We start from the raw sequence: 23,428 nt of genomic DNA, 5'->3' as shown, positions 1-23,428 counted from the left end.
TGCCATTGGTAAATTTACTACTTAATTTGGAATAGATCATTCAAAATAATAATAAACAATCCGTGGATATGATTTATTTTCTAAATTGAATTGATACCAATTTTAATTTAATTAGTGAAATTAAAATTATTTACCAAATTAAAAAAACCTAAAAGAAAATGTATGCAATGTACATTATGTACTTAAAGGTTTTGTTGGAAAAACGAAAAACAGTTTTTCGTTAACCCAAGACTCTCTCTCCTCTCCCTCCCTCCATTTTTTCCATATCCTACTCTCTTCTCCCTCCGTTTTGATTCTCTCAATCTTTGAACCGAAAACCAGAAAGCTCTTTTTCGCAAAGACCTTTCTGGGTTTTCCATCAATGGCCTCCTCCTCCTCCTCAGTCCACCTCCTCCTCCTCCTCCTCACCATCATCCCCAGCACCGCATTATCCCAATCCATCATCAAAATCTCGCCGCCGAAGCGACACCGGGTCTCGGCCGACGACAGCCTCTTCTGCGACAGCTGGCGATTCACCATCGAGACCAACGACGCCGGCACCTGGTCCAGCATACCGTCCCGGTGCGTCGCCTTCGTCGAGGACTACATGACCGGCGAGCGGTATGCATCCGACTCGGGCTTCGTCGCGAATTACTCGCTGGCTTTCGCTCAGGGCGTGCGGATCGGCGGTGATGGTAAGGATGCTTGGGTCTTCGACATCGATGAGACTCTGCTTTCCAATCTGCCCTACTATGAGGCTCACGGGTTCGGGTAAGCTTTGATTCGTTTACAGCCGTTGGATTTGGTTGATTAACAAATTTGGTTGATTAATTTAATCGTGTGGGGTAGGAACTTTTGCCCTCTGGTGGTAGGTATGTTAGATATGCATGTGATTGTCCTTGGTTGGTAAGATTAGCCAATGAGAGGTTGACACTTGGGAGGCTAGTGATATAGGAGATTATAATGTGATGTATGCTGTTTGGTGCAGGCCCACCAGAAGGTAACATGGGCTGTTTGAACTTTAAGCTCTGGGTCCAGCAAGATTCCAATTTCAATGTGGCAACATTGCATTGAATCATTGATGGTGAAAGTGCATGTATATTGAATTTAGAATCTTAGAATCAATGAATCATGCATGAGCATGTAGCAACATGTAATCAAACAAGGCATTAGGTCTTGTTAAGAGTGTCTCACGGGTGTTGGTTTTTGTAGGCATGCATAATAAGAGCCTTAGAGGGCACCTTTTTCATTGGTTTTTTTTCTTGATTGGTCTTTTGGTGTGTTAATTTATGACCAATGCTTGTTGAAGATGATACTGCAAATACCCTCTTTTTTGTGCACCTTATAGCATCTTTAGAATGAGAATGCAGTAAGTTCCCAGGAAGAACTTATGCTAGTAAATGCAATCTATTGGGGAAGTCATGACAGTCCTTCACCCAAAAATGTATCATGTAAATCTACTTACATTCATGCTGTAAATTTGTTTTTGAAAATTTGGGTTGCACAATTGGCACATTGGTCATTGCCTTCAAGTCCCTAACCTTCATCTTAGCAATGAGAGTTCCACTGTGAACATTCTGAATTTAATTTCATACTGTTCAAAATTCTAACAGGTTTTGGTCTCAGAGTGAATTATACAGGATCATTAGATTACAATCACACCAATGCTTTTATCTTGTCTTAATTGATTAGGTTTTCTATATGATGAACTTAATTGACTAGGTCTATTGTCTTTTGGACATAGATCAGAGACATTCGATGAAGTATCTTTTGATGAGTGGGTGGATTTGGCCGAGGCCCCTGCTCTCCCAGCAAGTTCGAATTTGTACAAGGGGCTTGAGCAGTTGGGTTTCAAGATTTTTCTGTTAACTGGACGGAGTGAATATCAAAGAAATGCCACAGAGAGAAACCTTCTATATGCAGGTTACAACAATTGGGAGAGGCTGCTACTGAGGTACATGGGCCAAGTTTCTTTCTTTCTTTCTCTCTCTCTTTTTGCAAGTTAAGAGCAAAATGTATACATGATATAAAGAAACAGGAGCACATCTTGTGTCGATCAAGTTCATTGACTGCTTGCAACATGAAATTAAAGTTTGGAACACCATAATAAGGATTACTAATATATAGTACTTAATGATACAGGGGACCTTCGGATCAAGGAAAATTGGCCAGTGTCTACAAATCTGAGAAGAGATCGGAGTTGATATATGAAGGTTATCGACTTCATGGGAGCTCGGGAGATCAATGGAGTGACTTGTTGGGTTTTGCAGTTGCTCAACGATCCTTTAAACTTCCAAATCCAATGTATTACATTGCCTAAACAGATTTTCCACATTAGGCAATTGTTTATAAAGATTACATTTTTGTATTACCTTATGTTCAATGGCTACAATAGTTGGTTACCATAGTTCCTTGTATTTGTATGCTTGGATTCAGTTGGACAGCATAAGCAAAGTAAATTCATTTGAATTCTACTAGCACAAACAAATTCAGGTACCCAAATCCAATCCAAGTATTTGGTGCAAAGCTTAGTTGAGTAAATTTGGGAATACTAGGTAGAGTCATGCAAGCCTTTCTCTTTCTCACGAGAAACATGGATCTCCAAACTCAAAGTTCTTAGATATATTGTTCAACAATGACTGATAAAGATGAAAGCTATTAAATACACTCTAGCTCTAAATGAGCACTGTGAATGGGGAATGTCAACAACAAGATTTCTAGGTTCAGAGATGTCATGTGACACAAGCAGATAAACTTGTATGATATTGTGGGGATCACCATATAATATTCCACTTGAATGTCACATGACAAGCAGTGAAACCATTTTATATTCATTAATCTTACTTATGATTTTTTTATTGCTGAAATTGAATGCTAATCATAAACCCCTTTGCCTAAGTTTCTGGCCATCTTTGTTATTTTATCAAAACATTTCCTGGACATATCTTAGTTCGGATATTACATTTTCAGATGCAGGGAGTTAATAAAGAAAAAAATTAGGAAGCTCTGAATCATAATTGCTATTAATAGATAGGATAGCTATTCACCAACCTGTTGTAAAGACTGACAGCTCTTTTTCATGGAGATGAAGAGCTTGGATAGACCTAGACCTACCCACAAACAAGAGGCTTTGCAGCAGGGATTCTCAGACAATTTAACCCACCTCCTGGAATCAAAGAGCACTCTGGTTGAGGTCTCTGCATGTTCCTCCCAGGAATGCAATTCAAGGAAAAATCAAAACCCACATTCTTGTAAAAAAGCTTGGTACATTCCTGGCTGAACCCAGAAAAGAAATTGTAAGCAACAGTCAAATTCACTAGGCTTTTCAAAGAACACACCAGTTCTGGAAGAGCCCCAGATAGCTTGTTGTGTGCCAAATTGAGAACTTCAATGTCTTGCAGGCAAGAAATTGTGTCTGGCAGATGACCCATCAGTGAATTGAAGCTTACATCCAAAACTTGAATCTCTGAGAAGAGTCCAATTCCCTCAGGAATGCAACCTGTTAACTGGTTGTTGATAAACAGAATCTCCTTCAATTTGGTACCCATAAAGCCAAAACTAGCTGGGAAGTCCCCACTGAACTTGTTGTTAGCTAAATTGATGACAGAAGCCGGGGAATTCCCCAGACTTTGAGGAAGTTCACCTTCAAATTGGTTGTTGTTGAGAAAGATTGCATCTAGTTTCTTGTTGAAGAGGTCATCAGGAATAGACCCTGAAAAGTTGTTGAATCTGAGGTCTAAGTAAATGAGATTTGGAATGTATAATGTAGCTGTAGGGAAAGGGCCTGATAAGTGGTTGTTACTGAGGTCTAACTCTTGGAGTGAGGTGAGGTCTCTGAAAGTGTCAGGAACTGTGCCTGAAAATCTGTTGCTGTTGAGGTGAAGGAGAGACATATCAGTCAGAAAAGAGAGTTCTTTGACAAGAGTGCCTTTGAGATTGGCCTGGTTGAGATCTATTCCAGCAACAACAGGGCCAGGTGCTGAACCCATTTTACCTTGAGAATCTGCACAAAAGACTCCTTTGTAAGAACACACATCAGAGCCAACCCAAGTGTCTAAAATCTTTAATGGGTCATCAGTAATGGCAGATTTCCATGCGTGGAGAGCAGTGTAAGCTCTGTCTAGCCCTGAAGCTGAAGACCCAGATGGGGTTGGGCCATTGATCCCTCCACCAATCCAAACACCACCCCCACCACCACCAACAGGGCCAACATTGACACCAACACCACCGCCCACACCAAAACCAGCTTCTATAGGAGTTATAAGCAGTAGGAGAAAAGCTAGAAGCCACCGCTTCTCCATTTTCTGTAGAGAACACTCAAATGCTTATTTGATGGGTTTACTTGTAAAGTTATCTAAATGTGGTTGCAGCATTGAAGAGAGAAACTGGTGGGGTTATTTGGTTTTATTTTTATTTCTTTATTTATGTTTTTACTTTTGAGTATTACTTTTTCTTCTGTACTCATGTTGACCTATGTGTGGTGAAGTGTTTATGGTGATGGAACAGGTTGGTCCGTTCGGAATTTAATATACTCACCAAAACAAATGAACAAGGTAAATTAGTGGTTATGAACTTGCATAATGACATGATTTGGTTTTAGTTCCTAATTAGTGATAATTGTGAGAAAGCATTATGAGGAGAGTGAAAGAAACTCTTTAGAATAACTCTTTTTTTTTTCTCCTCAAGAATGACTCATGAGCAAAATTCATATAAATTACAAAGGGTACAAGTTATAAGAAAAAAAAAAGGTATAAGATTCATATACAAATAGGCACCCAATCACAAGGACTGTAATATTAAAACTTTGCCCAAATGATTACAAAACTTATAATTGAGGCAATAGCATTTATTTTTGTGTTCGATTACTTTTTCTTTGTTGGGTCAAACACTAAATTTTGGGCTACACAATGACTAAGTTTTGGCCTTTTTTTTTTCCCGGAAAATTAATAGAAACTTATCCGTATCAATTGTCAAATTGTCCCGATGATAATGAGACCCCTAAAAATGAACCCCAAATTGAAAAAAATTTCCCAACTGATACAAGCAAAGTGGCAAACTGGCAATGAACTTCATTCCCAGTTGATGGCTTTTAACTTAGCCCCAGCTCATCATGAACTCCATTCCCAGTTGATTTATTTTCTTTTACCTCTTAGGAAGTACTCTGCCCATTAATTTAAACCCATTTCATAAAATTCAGTATTTATTTATAATCATGTAGAATTATGGAGCTAAATTACATGGTGATGATGCTGCTAATGTTGAAATGTACAGCTACTACTGCACTAGTAGCTAGTGATGGGAGCTTCATGATGTGAATGGATGAAAAAGCAAGCGCATGCTGCATTGCTACTTTGATCTCTCTGTATTGGATGGCAGCTAGCTCCCATGGCCTGTCATAACCTCATTTACCAATCAAAAAAGGGAAAATTAAATAGCCAAAAAATAGATTCCCATACCCAATTCAACCGCCACACTATAAGTGGAAGCCCTGCAAAGTAGCTGCATTTATAAAGACTTGGCCACAAGAATTTCAATACCAGTTTCTCTATATTCATTTGTGATACCCAACAATAGAAAATGAAAAATGCATGTGTATATTAGGTAGGTATTTAACATTTTTGTTTGACAATAAATGATACCATATATATTAAGTTCCATGTGGATTCTTTGCCCTAGGCACTTAAGGGACATGGGCAATTAAGGACTAGTTGTGGAAAGTAGGGTGGATATAGTACCAGTCCTATTAGACAAATATTATGTAGTACATAACTGGTTACCCAAAAACTCACCTGTATTTCATGTGCTTGTGCTGGGTTGGTGAGTATTCAAATGAGAATTAATGTCATCAATTCTCTATTGCCCTAGATCCATCTACTTAGACTTGATTCATTACATTTATGGGGTGGAAACAAACTTGGCAACTAGCAAGTAGCAACATATCAATTATTCTCTTAAAAACTTTACACAGAAATAATGAAGATTGAAGAATGTGATATTTTGGTTTTGGAGGACTTAGAACAAGTTGGGTTTTGAGATGACAAGTTAATTTTAGGGCCCAGAGTGGTGCTAGTTAGTAGTACCCAAATAGGTAGATACTGGCCCAATGAGAGAGTTGTTGCAGATTATGACAGTCACAAGATGCCTCACAAACATTTCTTGTAGTGGGTCTGGGCCTATGTAACATGGCTAGGCCTATAAGCCCTATACAAACTCAATTCATTTTTTTTTTTTTTGGCCAAGCTATACAAACTCAATTCTAATTTTAGTTTTTTTAACTAATTGTGTCTTGAGACTCTTGAGCCTTGAGCATCAACCAGTCCAATCAGTACTCAATGTGTGCCAGTAGTTAACCAAAGTTTTTTAAGATAGGGAACAGATGGGCAGCTGGCAACTGTTGCCTGCTGCCACTAAAATATCCACCTAAACCAATCAAATCCAAAAGATTATGTTCGAAGGTGGCACATCGAACCAAGAATCACCAACAACTACGTGTTTGTCAGTGTCATCCACAACAAAACCAAAATGCTACTGCACTATTCACACACTTACCAGTAGGTCCTTGCACTCACAACTCACAAGCATTGCCTTCACATGCCTTGTGCAATTACATTTTTACTCCTTGTGATTTATTGAAAGTATTTATTTGTTTTTCTTGTGGATTTAATTTTGAAATTTGAATTGCTATTTCGGGTTCAAGTGAAAGGAAAGCATGTGATTCCTCTTTTGTATATTCCAAAGAGTGATACTATTTATACACCCCCATTAACTTATTTTGTAAAATTATTTAATTGACAAAAAAAATAAAAAATTTACCTTAAAAGACAACCTACATCATTTGAGAAAAAAAAAAAACCTCTCCTTACATATCTCAAACCTAACACTCCTAAACCACAACTACACACTCCACCCTCAACCTCACCTCCAACCACAACCAAAACACACCCCACCCGTGACCCCACTTCCATCCCAAAATTGCTAACACTCACCTCCCGCCGTCAACTCGCCTTCATCGCCGCCATGCATCATCTCTCCACCTTAGCCATTGGAAGTTGAATGTAAATATAATGCTTTCTTATCTAATTTTAATTGGTTAATCAATCCAAATACATTTTTCGTCTGTTTGCGATGATTTTGAATGAGGTTTTTTAGAGTGCAAGAGTGAATTTTATAATTATTAATTTTTGAATTCGTAGATCGTTCGACACTGGTCTACTGAACATTTTGGTTTCGTTCGGTAATAAGTCATCGAACTTTTCAGTTTCGTTCGGTAGTAAAATGTCGAACAAAATTGGAAGGTTCGACAGCTTATTACCGAATGAAACCGAAATGTTTGATAAACCAGTGCCGAATGACCTGCGAAACCCTATAACCAAAACTCGAAATTTCAATCTTGAAACCCATAAAAACCGCACTCCAAATTATCTCAAATAGAAAAAAATAGGTTTTGAGATGGACTAACAAATTTAAATTTGATAAAAAAAAACATAGATTTGTATATGAATCAAAATAATTTAGCTTAAGGCATAACTATGGGTTGACAACAATAGCTATTATGTTGTAGTAAGGTGGTGAGACCACCAACGGCAGATTGACAGTAGTGAGTTGACGACGACTTCAACAATGAGTTGACGGCGGTGGTGACGGCTCCAATGATGATGTTGGTATACAGGGGTGTGTTCTTGGCTAAGATCGGGTAGGCGTGAGGTTGGGGATGAGGGTGTATATTGTCTGAAAAGGTTGAGTGGGTGTGTATTGTTTGGATAGATTGAGTGATGTGTATAAGATAAATTTAGTAAGATTAATGAGATTGATGATATTTTAGTAATGAAAGAGGTGTGTTAAAAGATAAATTTTACATTTGGAAAGATGATAAAAGATGTGTAAGAAAAAAGTGTGCGCAAAAAAATAAAAGTGTGCAAATAACAACTCTCATTCCAAACTATCATATCCAGTATCCAATACCTCTGAGACAAACTGTTTGGTCATTTGAGGAATGGGCCCACTGCTCAGGTATCACAACACATCAAACTCTACTCAGCTACCCTTCATGCATGTTTGAAGCTTCCTCTATACAGTTTTGCTATGCTGCCTACTTTGGAAGTGCATATTCTCCTTGTTTTCATTTCTAAAATCATGTGAAAATAAAAGCTCTCTGTGTATTTTTATCTCTTAAACTGAGTTCCTGATGTGAGTGTAAAAAGAAATATCTACCAAAGCTATCATTTTTCACCCATCAATCTAATTTTAGTACCCAAGAAAAGTCGCAATTTAAAATCTAATAGCAATCCCACTAATTTGAATAGATGCCAACAAGAATAGTATAACAAGCTAGCATACTTATCTCTTTCTCTTTCTCTATCTGTCCTTTTCTAATTTATTTTCTAGGCTAAAAATGAAACACATTTTAAGAATATTCCTTAATAATTTTCTTGGTGATGCTGTATATTAGCTTTGGAATTAGGCTTTTACTTTTACGTTTACTAATCTAATTACTACCAAAGGGCAAAGGGACCTTAAACCTCTCTTTTCCTTCAAGTAACTACTTTCAGACCTTTGACTCACAACTAGGAATTTAGGATCCACCAGTCACCGTGAGACACATCCTCTTGGGCATTACGTAATAAACCCGAACTTCAAGGGCCATATATAAACATCGCCTTCCTTTCCTACATTGACTATTACAATTACGATTGATTCAGTTACTTGTAAAATTATTCGCATTCTACGTACAATTCCTTGGCATCTAAGTTACAGTACACACACTCTCTCTCAGTCCCCAAATTTGGAAACCCACCCCCGATTTCCATAATTTCCCTAATATCCAACCTCAAAACTCTTCAATCCCCTTTCAGATCGGTCCCAATTTTGTGATTAATTTGAATTCCACTCCCTGGTTCCCCAAGTATATAATTCTATTTTAATTTGTCGGTCTTTTTATCGCAGTTTGTGAAATTAGGGTTGGGGATTTGGTTTGTTTTGTTGTGTGTTTTTTTTTTTATTGGGGTTTAAAATTGGATTTGGTGTCAGGGTTTTTATTTTTTTTATTTTTTCGGTGCGTGTGTGCGTGAGATGAAGATCGAGGAATTGGACGACACGGAGTGTGATCGGAACGACGCCGCTCACGGGAGGCAGGTTGTGAGGGTTGACGACGCCAAGAGAGCTATAGTCGGAGCCGGGGCTCGGATCCTATTCTACCCGACCCTTTTATATAATGTGGTTCGGAACAAGATGGAAGCTGAGTTCAGATGGTGGGATGAAGTTGACCAGGTTTTCTCTCTTTTAATCATTTTTAATTTTAATTTTTTTTTTTCAGGATTGGGAAATTTTTTTGGTGTGTTATGGGTTTATTTGATTTTTTTTTTTCTTTCAGAAAGAACAATTTTTCTTGGCATGAATAGAGGGTTAGGGCTAATAGGCTATTATTCTCTGTTTGGTTGCTGGATAATCTGATTTTTAAGATCCCTACTTAATTGGTTTGTAGGAAGATATAGGGTTTAGTATATGGATTTTTTTTCTTATTGGTTCAGGTGTATTTATTGTTTCAATCAGTTATCTCAATTTCTTAGCAACCAAACGTACAAGCAAGAAATAATAAGAATTTTGGATTTTTATGTTTTCATGCTTTTCTGGACTCTAGAAAATTAGATAGTCGCATATTGCTATTGCATATTTTGATTGAACACTTCCTATTAAATCTCTAATTTATATCATTATTGGAATGGCCAAATATATATACAAAGGTATATATATATATGTTCTGGCCCTATATTGTAATTGAATGCGTCTTGAGTAGGTTCTGGATTTGTCTTGAGTTGATAATATATCTTTGCTCATTTTATTATGTTTAATGGATAAGTGGTATTGTTCTTTCAGTTTGTTCTGCTGGGCGCGGTTCCATTCCCCAAGGATGTTCCCCGATTGAAGCGACTGGGTGTTGGTGGCGTTATCACTCTCAACGAACCATATGAAACTTTGGTTCCGACGTCCTTGTATCGTGTGAGTCTTCTCTGCTCCATATGCTTATTTGGTTGTCACTTGTCAGTTGCTGCTAGCATGTTAGATTTGTCTTTATCTTTGCCTTCTGTGTTTGGATAATATGAGTAACTAAATCTATTATTCGAGGGTTTTAGTTTACTCTGAAAAAATATGTTTTAAAAATCTTTAAGAAAGTGGGGGAGATAGAATTTACCTTTTTCTGCTTTATGTATGAGAAAAAGAACCCATAGATTATGCTTAAAAACTAAAATGATTCTTTCTATTCTTTTCTGAAGTTTGCTTTATTGACCAAATAAGAAGGTTGAACTGATTTTAAAATTTTGAAATGTATCCCTCTTTAGATTTTTACTCATTATATTCAGATGTTTGATGGATTTCAGGTCCATGGAATTGACCATCTAGTAATTCCCACACGAGATTATCTCTTTGCTCCTTCATTTGAAGATATCAGCAGAGCTGTGGAATTCATTCACAGTCAGTGATCTTATTCAACTTCAGTTATGCTAGTTTGTAATCTTTTACCCACGTTTGTTGAATGTAATTTCAATTGTGTAACTTTTGTTTTTTCTCTCTTTTTTTGTGGATACAGTGAATGCAACTTGTGGTAGAACTACATATGTACACTGTAAAGCAGGTCGGGGAAGGAGCACAACCATTGTGCTTTGTTATTTGGTAACCAACTAACCATCTACTGATTTCAAAATTTTGCCAGTTGGATTAGCAGAAGAGTTATTGATCCCCAACCCTTTTCTACCATCTGGACATCAGAGGATTGAGTTGATTTACTTTCTGCAGGTGAAATACAAGAACATGACACCATCTGCTGCCCTGGACTATGTGCGGTCTAGAAGGCCTCGTGTGCTACTAGCCCCCACACAGTGGAAGGTATGTTTTATAGCTTCTAAAATTTTGCATTTTGTTATAATCTGCAATCTTCTTCCATTTTGAATCTTTGAACATTTTCAATGTTCATTAATTCCCATTTTCATACAACCTTGTTCAACATTTTTTTCTGCTGCTTGTGCACTTTGAAAATAAGCAGGCTGTTCAAGAATACAGCAGATGTAGGCCAGCTACCACTGCATACTCTCCTTCAGGAGCCGGAGATGTAGTTCTAATTACAAAAGCTGATCTCGAAGGGTATCATGGCACTTATGATGATAATGCTCGTAAGCAGTTGGCAATTGTTCCCAAAATGGTGAAAGCCAGCCCCATGATAGCAAGACTATCCTGCCTTTTTGCATCCTTGAAAGTTTCTGGTAGTTGCGGACCAGTCACAAGGCGGCTGCCTGTGCCGGAGCCACGCGCTTGCTGAGCTGTCCCACATCTCACGTATGTTGCATGAGTTTGCTTGTACAGAAGAGCAGGATGGAAATAAATAAAGTTTTATGAGGTTCAAATGTGCTTGGTAGCAGGGGCGGAACATAAGGGACTAAGAGGGGCCACTGCAAACTTTTGAAAAAAAAAAAAATATATCAATATAAGTTGTAGAATAGCAATGTGTTAAGCATGTGTGTTTCTTGTAAATACAATTCTTTCTTCTCTTCTATTCTAAACTTCTCATTAACATTACAGTACTTAAAATCAAATGACACCTAACACAAACCTAACAACATCATTTGGATAGTTGATCTTTATAGTCATGGATAATATGAGTTAATGTTTTTTAGAACTGGGTATTATTTTATGCGAAAGTTTTTTATGGACAGTGAAATAAGATTAGAAGTATTGTAGCCATCTTTCTGATGGTGACCATTTCCATACAATAACTTTTTGTAGGTTTTATCTATCAGGCTGGTAGCATCTTTTAGCCAATACAATACTGGACTTTTGTTTTTTCGGGGTTTAATACAATAATAAGCTATTAATTTCATGGACCATCTTTCATGCATCCTCTTCATCCTTGGCATTATCACCTGGCCAATCATGTCCTTAATTGCCACAAAATAAACAGGAATTGAAGAGAGGAGCTTAGAAGCTGAATTATAGGCTACGTTTCTTGGAGTATAAATTTTCAATTGGGACCATAAGTTCTTGACATGATTAGCTATGAACACAGCTCAAGCACAAGCTTTGAATCCTTTGATCGCTGTGTATTTAGCTACTGCTGCTGATGTGCTGATAGTCAATTGAGACTCATTCCATGGTTTTAACTCTCATGAATTTGAGCTCTCATTTCTCGGTTAAATTTTAGATTTTAACTCTCGAAAATAAAATATAACCTTGAATAATAATTATATATATATCCTAAAATATAAAACTCTATACCCTAAATGTTGAACTTTGTCATAAATAACTTAAAAATCATAAAATTTTTTATGTCCTTAATTAAGTAAAAACGCACATTATGCAGAGAGAAATATATAACTAATCAGAATTCTAATTAAACTGCTTCTTTCTAATATAATTTCAACTTTATAAAAATATTTAGAGAAAACTCACTATAATCTATAAGGAGAAATGTGAAGCCGTCAAACTGCTCATATATTGTAGAATTTTCCATATTTAACTTGTAAAAGCAGGCTGAAAAGTCGGTGGATGTTTTAGAAAACAAATACATTAGAATTAAGACTGGCAATATTGGTGTCATTATTCCCTTCTCCTATGAATACTTCCAACAAATCCACTCAATACCCAATAATTAAAACCTGTAAGCATGCATAAACATTAAAGACGCATAGATATATATTCCTAGTGTGTAAAATGAAGGGACATTGGCATATTCACTTACCTATTTCTTTCCGATCCCACCCATCCCAAAATGGTTGATATGCAACTGACATCGTCGTCTTCGGTTTAGGTGGTGGTGGACATGCAGGTGGTGATCATGGTGACAGAAAAAGAAGAACGTACCAAAGGCACCAATTAAAGAGGCCAAGAAGAGAAGAAGGCCAAAGAAACAAAACAACCACCGGTGGTGGCGGTGACTTGCAGGGAGCTCTAATCGTAGGAGGGAGAAAGGTGGGGGTAGCTACGTAACTGCTTGGTCGCAGACTTGCAGTTAAAAATTGAATGAAAATATGTTTTAACTTTATTGTAGTTGATATTTCTCCTTCACATGGACAGATGGACACTTGATCAATCTTTCGATCATCTGCAGGCTGACATGGTCGACACTGATTGAGTTTCTGTGTGCTTTATATGAAACTCAGTGTTACTCTTTCATATGAACTTTATTGTAGTTCATATGAAGGTTATTGAGAGAGACCTAACGTGGAAGCAAGACTCCTCTCTCTCTCTCTCCCCAGCAGTTCAAACAAACACATACGGACATACCCAGAAGAGACTTTGTTTTTTGTTTTTTTTACCAAAAAAAAAAAGCATTTCCCACGGATTTACAAATTTCTTTGTGCATTATATTGTTATCCACCATGGGTAAAATTCCCGGCCTATTTTTCATGGCCCAATAGCACTACCCAAGTCCATATAACACTAGTAAGCCAAGCCCAAATAACAACTTAATTAGTTTAAGGGCTCAAGAAGAACCCGTAAGAGAAGAAGAATTCTTGATTTAATTTATAGGGTTTCGAGATCAATTCCTTTCCTTTTTGTTTTCTTCTTCTTCTTCTTTCAAATGCAAGAATGATGATGATGATGAGTGATGAGCTTATATTAATCAATATATATGACGATTATGGAGTACTCGTCAAAAGGAATATTTATAACTTATAGGATTTTGAAAAGAGAAAGGAATGAATTCCATTCTCTTTTCAAAATTTTGTTAGGGATTTAAGGCCTTCTCAATTTAGAATCCCATGTTTAAATATTGGAATGAAATTTTGAAATGGAATGGATAATCAACTTCCATTTTCCCTCTTCAATTAGCCATAAACTTGTTTATATCCCTTTATACAAGCTTGGTCCATGTTACCGAATCCAATCCCTTCATTTAAAATACTAAAATTCTAGTCCTATCCCTTCATCTACATCCCACCGAATGCAACCGTCAAACCGAGGAAAAATCGAAACTGAAAATTGGAAAAGACTCAAAAAAATCAAAAGCATGGAAAAGAAATAATACTTATTAAGGCATCTCTTATTTTCTCTTCTCTAGTTGGTTTAATAATGAGAATGCATATGGTCTCAAACTTTTTTCCACTGTGACTATGCATCTTCATACTATTCATGTGTGCATGGGTTGAGTTCCTATTGATGTTTCCAAATCGTTAAAAATTGTAGAAATTAACTCGTTGAGTCGTGTTGTGTGGTAGTTTGTAGTGTACTTTCTCATTCTATCCAACCCTATCTTCGGGTGATAATATTATTAATTTAGAACATTGTTTTCAACATCTATAATTCTGCATATATTTTAATTGCCCAATGGGAATCCATTTGCCCGATTAGTCCTACATGTTTATATAAGGAAGAAATTTATAAAAACCATATTCATGATGGCTTAAGCTGACGTGGTATTGGCTGGGCCTAATGGACTATTGGCTTTTCAAGAAAAGCTCCTTTGCCAACTTTAGTTGGCATATATATGGGGCCAGCTTGTGTAGCTACCATCTTGGTACAAAAGTCTTGTGTTTGCTATGTCGTATATCATATTTGATAACATTAATTATCGCATAACCTTTTTATAAACAAACAAACTATATATATATATGTATGTACTGTTGATCCTACTATCACATCAATTTGTAACTCGATCGATCTCTTTTTGTACATATTTTGTGCACACAAAATATTTCATGTATATCTTATTCTTATATTATAATTATGATAAAAAAAATATATATATTTCTACTATTTTATCACTAAATCTCATGATAAAAGTAGGTTGCTTAAATCTTTACGCATGCACGATATGCTCACCAAACCCTCCAAACTAGAACCGACTTCTCAGGATGAGATGGGTTTGTCTGCTGCATGCTTATATTCTTATGTCCTTGTACAGAGGAGTGGACCATGCAATTAGGTAGCTAGAGGAGGACTACTAGTAGTGCATGTATGGTTTGGTTGTAATTTATATGAAATTTGAAAAGTGGAATTAGGTGAAAGCTAGCATGTAGGTGGTGGGTTTGGGTACATGGGTAATGGGTTGTGAAAGAATCCAAAAAAGGTGAGGTTTGGTCATGTTGTGATATTCGTCCTTGCACTACCACAATTCTTTCTGCAACTTCTTTATGGGACCAAATCTGCAAACCAAATATATATATATCCTAACTTGTTATATCTACTAGTACTACTCCAATCCAATATACATATATGATATGTATACTCTTTCCCTCTCTGAAGTCTGAAACTAAAGGCATCCAAATCTTCCATAAAGCGAAAGAATTGAATATCACCTTTTTAGGTTGAAGCTGAACAAGACATGTCATTCCTTAATTTATTTTAATAATATATTTTCTATTGCATAATATATATTTGCATGTGGAAAGAGACACTTCCTCGATCCTTCCCACAGTCCCCACGTACTCCTATTTCCACCCCCTTACCCTCTCTCTCTCTCTCTCATATATAAGATCTTCCTCTTTTTGTTTTTTAATTATAAATTTATATATATATATATGGCTAGCTGATTGGGATGAAATTCGATGGTATATATATATAAAAGAAAGAGATATATATATATATATATATATCCTGTCCTGCATATTAATTTGAACTTCTGAAATAAAAATATGTATCAGAGAACAATATATGGCATAATACAACTTAATTAGTGTGACAAAAACTACATATTATATATATAGGATAATTTTGAGGAGGGATGCGGGAGATGTTGGTCATTTTGAAATTAACTTTATATATATCTAGCTAGCTTAAAGTTTATTCTTGTCCTTTCATGATTCTTGGTTCCCTCTGTATTCCCTTCAGAAACTACGATGAAGCTGCAGCCTACCCCTCCAATCCTCCGATCCATGCTGTTTTTACCTTTATTTCATGCACGTCCCGGCCATGAAAATAATAAAGACACCATGCACGTTACTCTCTCTCTCTCTCTGATCTCTTCCTCTCCCTCTCCCTCTCCCTCTAGACTATAATTAATACTGCTGGAAAAGCTCGAATCTGGAATAGAATAAAGCAATAAAGACAGCCCTCAAGTTACAAATTAAAGAAGGGACACAGTGACTAATTAAAAATGTGAACTGTGTTATTATTATACTAAGATTCCATGCATATTTCCAATTAATAAGAAAATTTAGCTGAATTAGGTAGCCCACTTTCACTTCCTTTTAAGTGGCTAGCTACTTCCATATATAGGCACCACTAAACAACCTTTAAGAGCATAAAAACCATGCGCACTTCCACAAATTATCAACCATGATATATATCAAGTTTTTCGTAAAGAGGACTAATATATATTAAGAATTAAGTAATTAACTTCGACTTATGCGTGTGGAGATATTTCATTAATGGAGGGACAATTACCTCAAAACAATTCCACTAAATCCTAATTTCGCGAGTTTAAGTATAGGGCAGCCACTTGGTGGGAAACCAACAGAGTAAAGTTTGTCTCTCAACAAAAGAAAGCAAACTTCCTTTCCATAATAGGAAAACGTACATCAAGAGGAATGCAAGCACTGAAGACCCTTGTAATACGAGCCAGAAAGTTCTTCCCATTTGTTGATCATTTTGAAGACATGAACATCAGAATTCAATTCGATCTTTACTGGCAAATCAGTATTAATACACACACACAAACAGTACTATTTCAATATGTATTCGCAGCATATATATGTATGTATGCATGGTTACAATGCCCTCGTATAAAAATATACGAGACAATATATTACGCATTTCATTCTGATTTTCTGATTACGATCCAATGGAATGAAAAAGAAAGCAGAATAAAAATGGAAAAATGAAAAAAGAAAGAAGAAAGTTAAATCTGCTTTAAGGACGTACGTACTTATCCATACACATGGTGTAAAGTACAGTAAACCATTTGCCTAGATAGAGCATCAATCAATATTGAGCAATGAGTAAATCCAAGTAAAACGTATACTTGCATTGTATGCATGGAGTGGTGACAGCTAGCATATATGCATGGAGAGAATCCAATTCTCTGATTTTTCCCATATTAAATATATATATATATATATATTGAAAGAAGCGGAAAAAAGTAAAGCACTAATGTGTTAATTAATTAACACATTTTTATTTTCTATAAAGGGAACCATATGAAGCCCCTATTCATTGTTTACTAACTAACAAAGACAAAGTACTAAGCAAAGCACGTACAATTAACAAAGTATATGTTGCATTAATTTGCGCAAACTCTTTGGTATTTTAATTCTCTATATATAAAGAAAAGGAAAGAGAAAAATTATACAAACATTTTGAAACAATAAAATAATAATTAAGAATAGCCATAAAGATGATATTGTGTAATGATAATGGTGATGATTTTCATGCAGACTTGCTTTGGGTCTTTGGTTCTCCTTCTATTTTGTCAGAATAGAGAGCAGCCTTTTCTTTTTCTTTTCCCCTTTTGTTTCTTTCTCTCTTTCTTTCCAACATGGACTGTTGCTCAGTTAGTACATTCAGTTGAGAACTAGCCAAGAAAAAAGAGCAAACCAACCATGGATGGTTTCCTTGGCCTCCTCACCTTGAAAGGAACTTGAGGGGTGCATGGCGTCAAAATACTAATGATTGATGATGATGTTGTCTGTGTGAGGGTTTGTTTTTATTGTGATGTATTGATATGTCTTTGCTCTACTACCCATGATGATCTGGGTTGTCAGGGTCAGGCCAGAAGGAAGAGTACTTCATCCACTCTGCCTCTTGAGGGTTTGTCATGGATGACTCCTGCAACAAAGTTAATTGCAAGCAAGCGTGCCACCATTAGGATTAGGATTAGTATTAAGATTAATAGGGTTCCTATAAAGTTTGATATATGCTCAAAAAAGCAACAAAATTGCAAGCTGCAATTTGTGACCTTAGTTTTCTAAAAGCGAAAAAAGAGAGTTTCTATTTGAGTTTAATTGAAAACTCTTCGTTTTAGTATGTAAGATACATTGCTATGGTAATTTTTTTACTAAATATTTAATATGTTAAAGTTGTGGACTTGAATCTACCATGAAGAAATCTAGACATTCCAAAATTAATTAGTAATAAAGAAATACTTCAAACCCTTATAAGCTACTAGCAAACCCATTACATCTTCAACGTGAGATTTCTCTCAACAAATTATACATGTCAATAAATTTCACTTTATCAATTATTTATATTAACACAAAGAATATATATAGATATACGTACCATCTATCTCATTTAAGAAACGATGAAAATGGTAATAAAGTTAACATGCATAGTAGCTTTGTTCTTCCAATTTTGATTTGAAATTATTCAATATAATGACTACTTTACAGTAAGGTAACAAAGAAAGATTATATTCTATTGCCTATAGCTACGAGTCTAAGATATGCTAAGTGTCTAGTTCCTTTTTTCTTTTCGGGGAGGATTATAAAACCACCAAATTAACTGCATATAAATGAAAACACAAAAAAAGATAAAGAGAAAAGGCAAAAAAGGGCTTTGGCTTCTATCTTTAATTTAAATTAATAGTAATAAAGACATTGATTTTCTTGCTTTTGGTCCTTTCTAATATATCCCTGCTTACTTTTTCTTTCTTATCTTGTAATTAGTTGGTATTATGACAAACAAAGCTCATGAAATTTTGGGTCAAAAAGTTGATATATACTCACTTCTTTGACATTACTCGAAGTGCATCCCATAATGAGTTCTTCCAAACCAGATGCAGACCTCGCTCCCAGTTTATGATGCTGTTGCTGCTGGTGTTGTTGCTGTTGCTGCTGCTGTTTTTATATATGCATTATTCAAAAGACAAACCACCAAAAAATAATTAACTAAATACCCATCTTAATGATATTGTCTTCAAGGATTAAAAAGTGAAAAGACAGTTTCATGTTTGCAATATAGCATACATTAAAAGCAACACTAGAGATATGAGTTTGCCACATGTACAACATGGATATATATATATTAGACCCAATGAGGATTTTTGTTGAATTCAACTCATCACCTACAAATTAAACTTGCACCTTTTAGATATGTGATAATTAATTAACTGCAACTTTTTTTTTTTTTGTTGAAGAGCAATTTTTTTAAATAAAAGTTTGGCCGCAAAAAATACACCTAGTACTATACAATTATATGTATATCTTGGTTGCAATTGAATTAAGGTGACCAAATTATTACTAGGGTGACGCGTTGACATGGGGTTGGGTCGATTTATATACCTGGAAATTTTCATTTTGGAGCATTATTCGGGAGACATGGTAGGAGTCCTGATCAAGAATGATGGAGGTGTGATGGAGAGGAGGAGAGATGATGGTGGAGATGGGATGTGTAGGCCGGCTGATGTGGAATGCTGTGGTTGCCATTTGCTGTTGATGATGGTGATGTGGCTGTGCATGGTGATGGTGTTGCTGTTGTTGATGATGCTGATGATGGGGTTGATGTTGATCATGGGCCACATGATGATGCTGTGGTCTTTGGTGTATATCTTCGCACGTGCCAGATGCCTGGGCTTCCCTTGCTGTTGAAGCCTCTCCTCCTATCCCCACCTGCACCAAATTAATGGACACCCCCATGAATGTATGAACAAATTCGCTACCAAGTCTATTTTCCACTTTATTTTAATTTCTATATATGTTCTTCTTTTTTTGCCCCCGGCCTAGCAGCTTGAATAGTGATTTCTATCTAATATTGCTATACCCTTTTGGTGGGTACACTAGTTTTAGACTTCTAGTCTGCTGAAAACGATAATCCAGAGGTCCATGATATTTGTCATGCCCCAAATGCAAGCAAGCTAGGTTGAATTAAACCATTTGTGTTAATTTCTTCCATTTGAGTTTTTATTTAATTAATTAATTGTTGGAAAAAAGATTAACCAAAAAAATTATTGCCTGTTGTAAATTTGTAATTGAACATTGTTTGATTTAATTATAAGTTGCATGGAAGCTCTTAATTAATGCATGAATATACGATGATGAAATTAAAGAATAATTTGTACCTCATCAAAGCTTTTCCTGAATGGGGCAAAGCTGAAGTGGTCTGACTTCAACTGATGATGAATGTCCATGGCACTGTAAGTTGATATTGGAGCTGCGGCTGCAGCATTAACCCCAGCGACTGCAGACAGCTGATCATGATCTACTCTATGAGCACTCATACTTGGCATTATTTCCTTAGAAGATGAGCAACTCCCACTCCCACTATCTCTTCTGCTGCTATTAGCATGAACCTCACTGCTTCCTTCCCCAGTTGTGCTTGCAGTGCTTCTATCAGACCAGTTGCATTGTCGTGGCTGCGTCTGATAGAATATCTTCGACACCACCAGCTCTCCCTCTTTCTCTTCCTCATGCTGACCCAGATGGTACTGGTGCATCACCCAGTTCGTCTTTTCGGGTTTTCGGTTCTTGCCAAAGTTGGTGTAGAGGACTAGGATTTTCTTGCACCCTTTTTGCTTGCCATTCACCATAACTGGTCTGGTCTTGCCGGTCTTGTGCCACCTTGTTTCTCCACCTTGCAAGTCACATTCGGTTTGGATTTTTCTCCTCTTTCGTGTTCCAGTTGTGTAGGCTTTGGAGGGTCTGTGGAAGAAGTGCCTGCTCAACCCATCTCTTGTGACTCCTATTGGAAGAAATGTGAATTAAAGCATTAAAGCCAAAATCAAAGTTAGGTTGACTACTTAGGTATGACAAAGTGCACTCATCATGTGGCATAATATTTGAGATATTCTCAAAGTCACAACCAACGGAAGCAGCATAGTGTAAGTAACAAAACTTGTAATTAATTCATAAAATTGGAGAGAGAGAGAGAGAGAGAGAGAGAGAGAGAGAGAGAGAGAGAGAGAGAGAGAGAGAGAGAGAGAGAGAGAGAGGGTATTGAATAATTCAAATTGTTGATATTGACCATACCTGGAAGTTTTTCAGGATGGGTGTAACAAATCCCATCTTCTCCTTCAATGGTAGGGATGAACTCATCTATCAGGGGGTGAGACTTGGTGTCTTTGGCTTCTACCTTTGCTTCAAGGTGTTCAATCAGTTCTTGGTCTGTTGGATCAAATTTCACTCCTGCTGGTAGACCTAACCAGTCCTGCATTAATTCAATTCCATTTAATCAACTAATTCATTTATTTTCAAGTAAATAAAAATGAAAGCAATCAAATTCAAAAAAGAGAAGAAAGAAATTAGTAGTTAAAGTAAAAGAAAAAGATGAACCACCCTTTTTTATATTAATATCAAAATCTACTTCTCAGATTGAAAATATTAATTACTATATATATATATATGTCAAATATTAATATACAAGAAGCATAAATCTTGATCATATATGCCAAATCCTTTTAATAGGCAAGAATATTAGTATTGATAATTAATAATTATCCGTACGTACCGGCTTTGATTCAAGTTTGTGTCCACAACCGGGGCACTGTTTGGATCCACACATCTGATGCTCTTCAAGCTTGGCATCAATGAGATCAGAGCTTCTGATAATATTGGAGGACCCCAAATTACTACTCTTATTCATTGCTTATTTCGATCTCTTTCGATGGATGAGATGCTATCTTCTTTTTCTCAAACTCAGTTGATCATAATCTTCTATGAAATTATCACCACCCTTGTAAAAGAATCCACTACTACTCATATCCCAGCTGCTTGCTCTCTATACAGGAATCATATATATCAAACTACGATTGAGAGATCTACTGATCAACTCTGTGCACAAAGGGTCTTAAGAAAAAAGGGAAAGGGATCAAAAGAATAAAGAAATTGATGGATAAGTTGACGGACTTGATGATGGTGATCAAAATATGAACAAGCTGTACAACCTTTGCTTTTGGTTCTGATGAGGAGTAATATCAAGCACATAGAAGAGCAGCTTCATCAAGCTAATGAAGTAAGAAAAAAGCAAAATACATATGATCAAAACAAAACCTTTAGACTGAAATATATATATATATAAATATTTTGCAAATCCCAAATTCAATATCTATATATGTAATTAATAAGAAATTTTGCAAAACCCAAATGAGAAATATGCGCCCAAGACAGGAAATATAGATATTTTGTTGAGGAAAAATATTTAGAAAGGAGAGAAGATGGAGAAGAAGAAGAAGCTAAGGTGGGAGAGAGCTAGAAAGAGGAAACTGTCACAGTGAGAGTTGAGCTATAAAACCTGCTTTAACCATGGAAAACACCAGAAATCCCTCTCTCTCTTTCTCTCTCTCTCTCTCTCTCTCTAGCCACTTTAACTGAAGGGGGGCAGTGAGAAAAAAAGGGAAAAGTTGCCCAAAACCTATACTACATACCTCCACCTTTAAGGCTTTGCCAATTTAAGAAGAGCATGTAGCTAGCTAGCTAGGCGGTTTAGGTGAGAGAAAGAAACACACACACAGACACCAACATACAAGTTTGAAGAGGATAGAAAGAGAAAAACCCAAGTTGGTTTTTGTAAAGCTAGCTGCTCATCTCTCTCTCTCTCTCTCTCTCTCTCTCTCTCTCTCTCCCACACCTTTGTTTGAGCCTTGACTACAAAAGCAAAAGGCAAGAAACGGCCTTCACAGCTGTTACTAAACCACAAATACAAAAGCAGAGGAACCCCCATCTCATCTTTGCCATACTATTGTATACATATTTATTTATGTATTAATATTGCAAAAATTGATTTATACAACAATAATATTATACTATATATATAATTTTTTTTTATCTATAAAACAGTGGTTGGTATTTTCATGGTAAAAGGTGGATATCAATAAAGTTGATATTTAAATTCTTAAGACCTCCTCTCCCAAAAAAAACCAGACATATAAATGCTTGAACTCATACGTGGCAGTAGGCTTTGAGTGATAAAGACGACATCAGCAATTTACAGTCCCGCAATATATTTTTGTTTTTCTTAATTTTGTATAACAGATTTTAGTTAAGAGGCATAATAAAGCCAAAAATTTTCTGGGGACAGTGAGAGAAAGAGATTGTGAAAAAAAAATATGGTAGAGAAAAATAAAAAAGATGATAGGTGCTCACATGGGTTTTGAGCTGGAGTGCTGAGATCATGATGCTTTTGCCATGAATGTTGCAGAGAGAGAGAGAGAGGGTGGTATTAGCTACAAGGTTGCTTGATATGCAAGGCAAATGAGCAGAATACTTGATGGACCACCAGCACCCCTTGTAATTAGAACTTATGCAAAATCATATTTAAATAGAAGAAAAATCTACGAAACTTGGGGCAGAAGCACACCAAATTAATAAATTACTTCATCCGAAAAGAAATCATTTTTTTTTAAATTTCTAACATGATATGTATATATTAATTATCTACCCTTCTTTCCGGCTTGTGTTATTTCTATTTAGGGGAGATATTTTAAGTACTACACACTCATACAAATTATGTAGCCTCCTAGTATATATTCCTAGATGAAAAAGAAGTAGGGCCCAGTGGGCCACCCACTCTCATGTGGGCCTTAGGTCCT

At 36.2% G+C, this 23,428-nt stretch overlaps 4 protein-coding genes across 10 annotated transcripts; 2 read left to right on the top strand and 2 right to left on the bottom strand.

Moving 5' to 3' along the window:
• Nucleotides 1–224: 224 nt before the first annotated feature.
• LOC147285356 (HAD superfamily, subfamily IIIB acid phosphatase) lies at nt 225–2,386 on the top strand. Its single transcript, XM_086243744.1, has 3 exons — nt 225–750; nt 1,724–1,933; nt 2,122–2,386. Exons 1-3 carry the CDS (start codon nt 362–364, stop codon nt 2,297–2,299), a joined length of 777 nt encoding a protein of 258 aa, XP_086099870.1. The 5' UTR covers nt 225–361; the 3' UTR covers nt 2,300–2,386.
• Nucleotides 2,156–4,305, bottom strand: LOC147285355 (Leucine-rich repeat (LRR) family protein). The gene is made up of 2 exons (XM_086243743.1): nt 3,031–4,305; nt 2,156–2,295 (listed from the first exon to the last, which is right to left on the bottom strand). The coding sequence occupies exon 1, from the start codon at nt 4,278–4,280 to the stop codon at nt 3,090–3,092; it is 1,191 nt and encodes a 396-aa protein (XP_086099869.1). The 5' UTR covers nt 4,281–4,305; the 3' UTR covers nt 2,156–2,295; nt 3,031–3,089.
• Nucleotides 4,306–8,658: 4,353 nt separating this feature from the next.
• LOC147285354 (Phosphotyrosine protein phosphatases superfamily protein) lies at nt 8,659–11,564 on the top strand. Its single transcript, XM_086244307.1, has 6 exons — nt 8,659–9,246; nt 9,853–9,975; nt 10,356–10,449; nt 10,565–10,647; nt 10,771–10,860; nt 11,018–11,564. The coding sequence occupies exons 1-6, from the start codon at nt 9,049–9,051 to the stop codon at nt 11,288–11,290; spliced, it is 861 nt and encodes a 286-aa protein (XP_086100433.1). The 5' UTR covers nt 8,659–9,048; the 3' UTR covers nt 11,291–11,564.
• Nucleotides 11,565–17,185: 5,621 nt separating this feature from the next.
• Nucleotides 17,186–23,117, bottom strand: NAC075 (NAC domain containing protein 75). 7 transcript variants are annotated; one of them, XM_086243200.1, is made up of 8 exons: nt 22,983–23,117; nt 21,785–21,844; nt 21,349–21,618; nt 20,871–21,048; nt 19,964–20,583; nt 19,188–19,514; nt 18,633–18,743; nt 17,187–17,733 (listed from the first exon to the last, which is right to left on the bottom strand). In XM_086243200.1, exons 3-8 carry the CDS (start codon nt 21,481–21,483, stop codon nt 17,644–17,646), a joined length of 1,461 nt encoding a protein of 486 aa, XP_086099326.1. In that variant the 5' UTR covers nt 21,484–21,618; nt 21,785–21,844; nt 22,983–23,117; the 3' UTR covers nt 17,187–17,643. The 7 variants fall into 7 exon arrangements, with proteins under 7 accessions (XP_086099327.1, XP_086099326.1, XP_086099325.1 ...); XM_086243199.1 differs by lacking the exon at nt 22,983–23,117 and adding an exon at nt 22,132–22,191 and having other exon boundaries at nt 21,747–21,844; XM_086243195.1 differs by having other exon boundaries at nt 21,349–21,844.
• Nucleotides 23,118–23,428: the final 311 nt, after the last annotated feature.

The sequence above is a fragment of the Dryas octopetala genome, chromosome 5, assembly GCF_963921425.1.
Source record: "Dryas octopetala chromosome 5, drDryOcto1.1, whole genome shotgun sequence".
Taxonomy (NCBI): domain Eukaryota; kingdom Viridiplantae; phylum Streptophyta; class Magnoliopsida; order Rosales; family Rosaceae; genus Dryas; species Dryas octopetala.
This window is presented reverse-complemented; position numbering and strand designations above follow the sequence as displayed.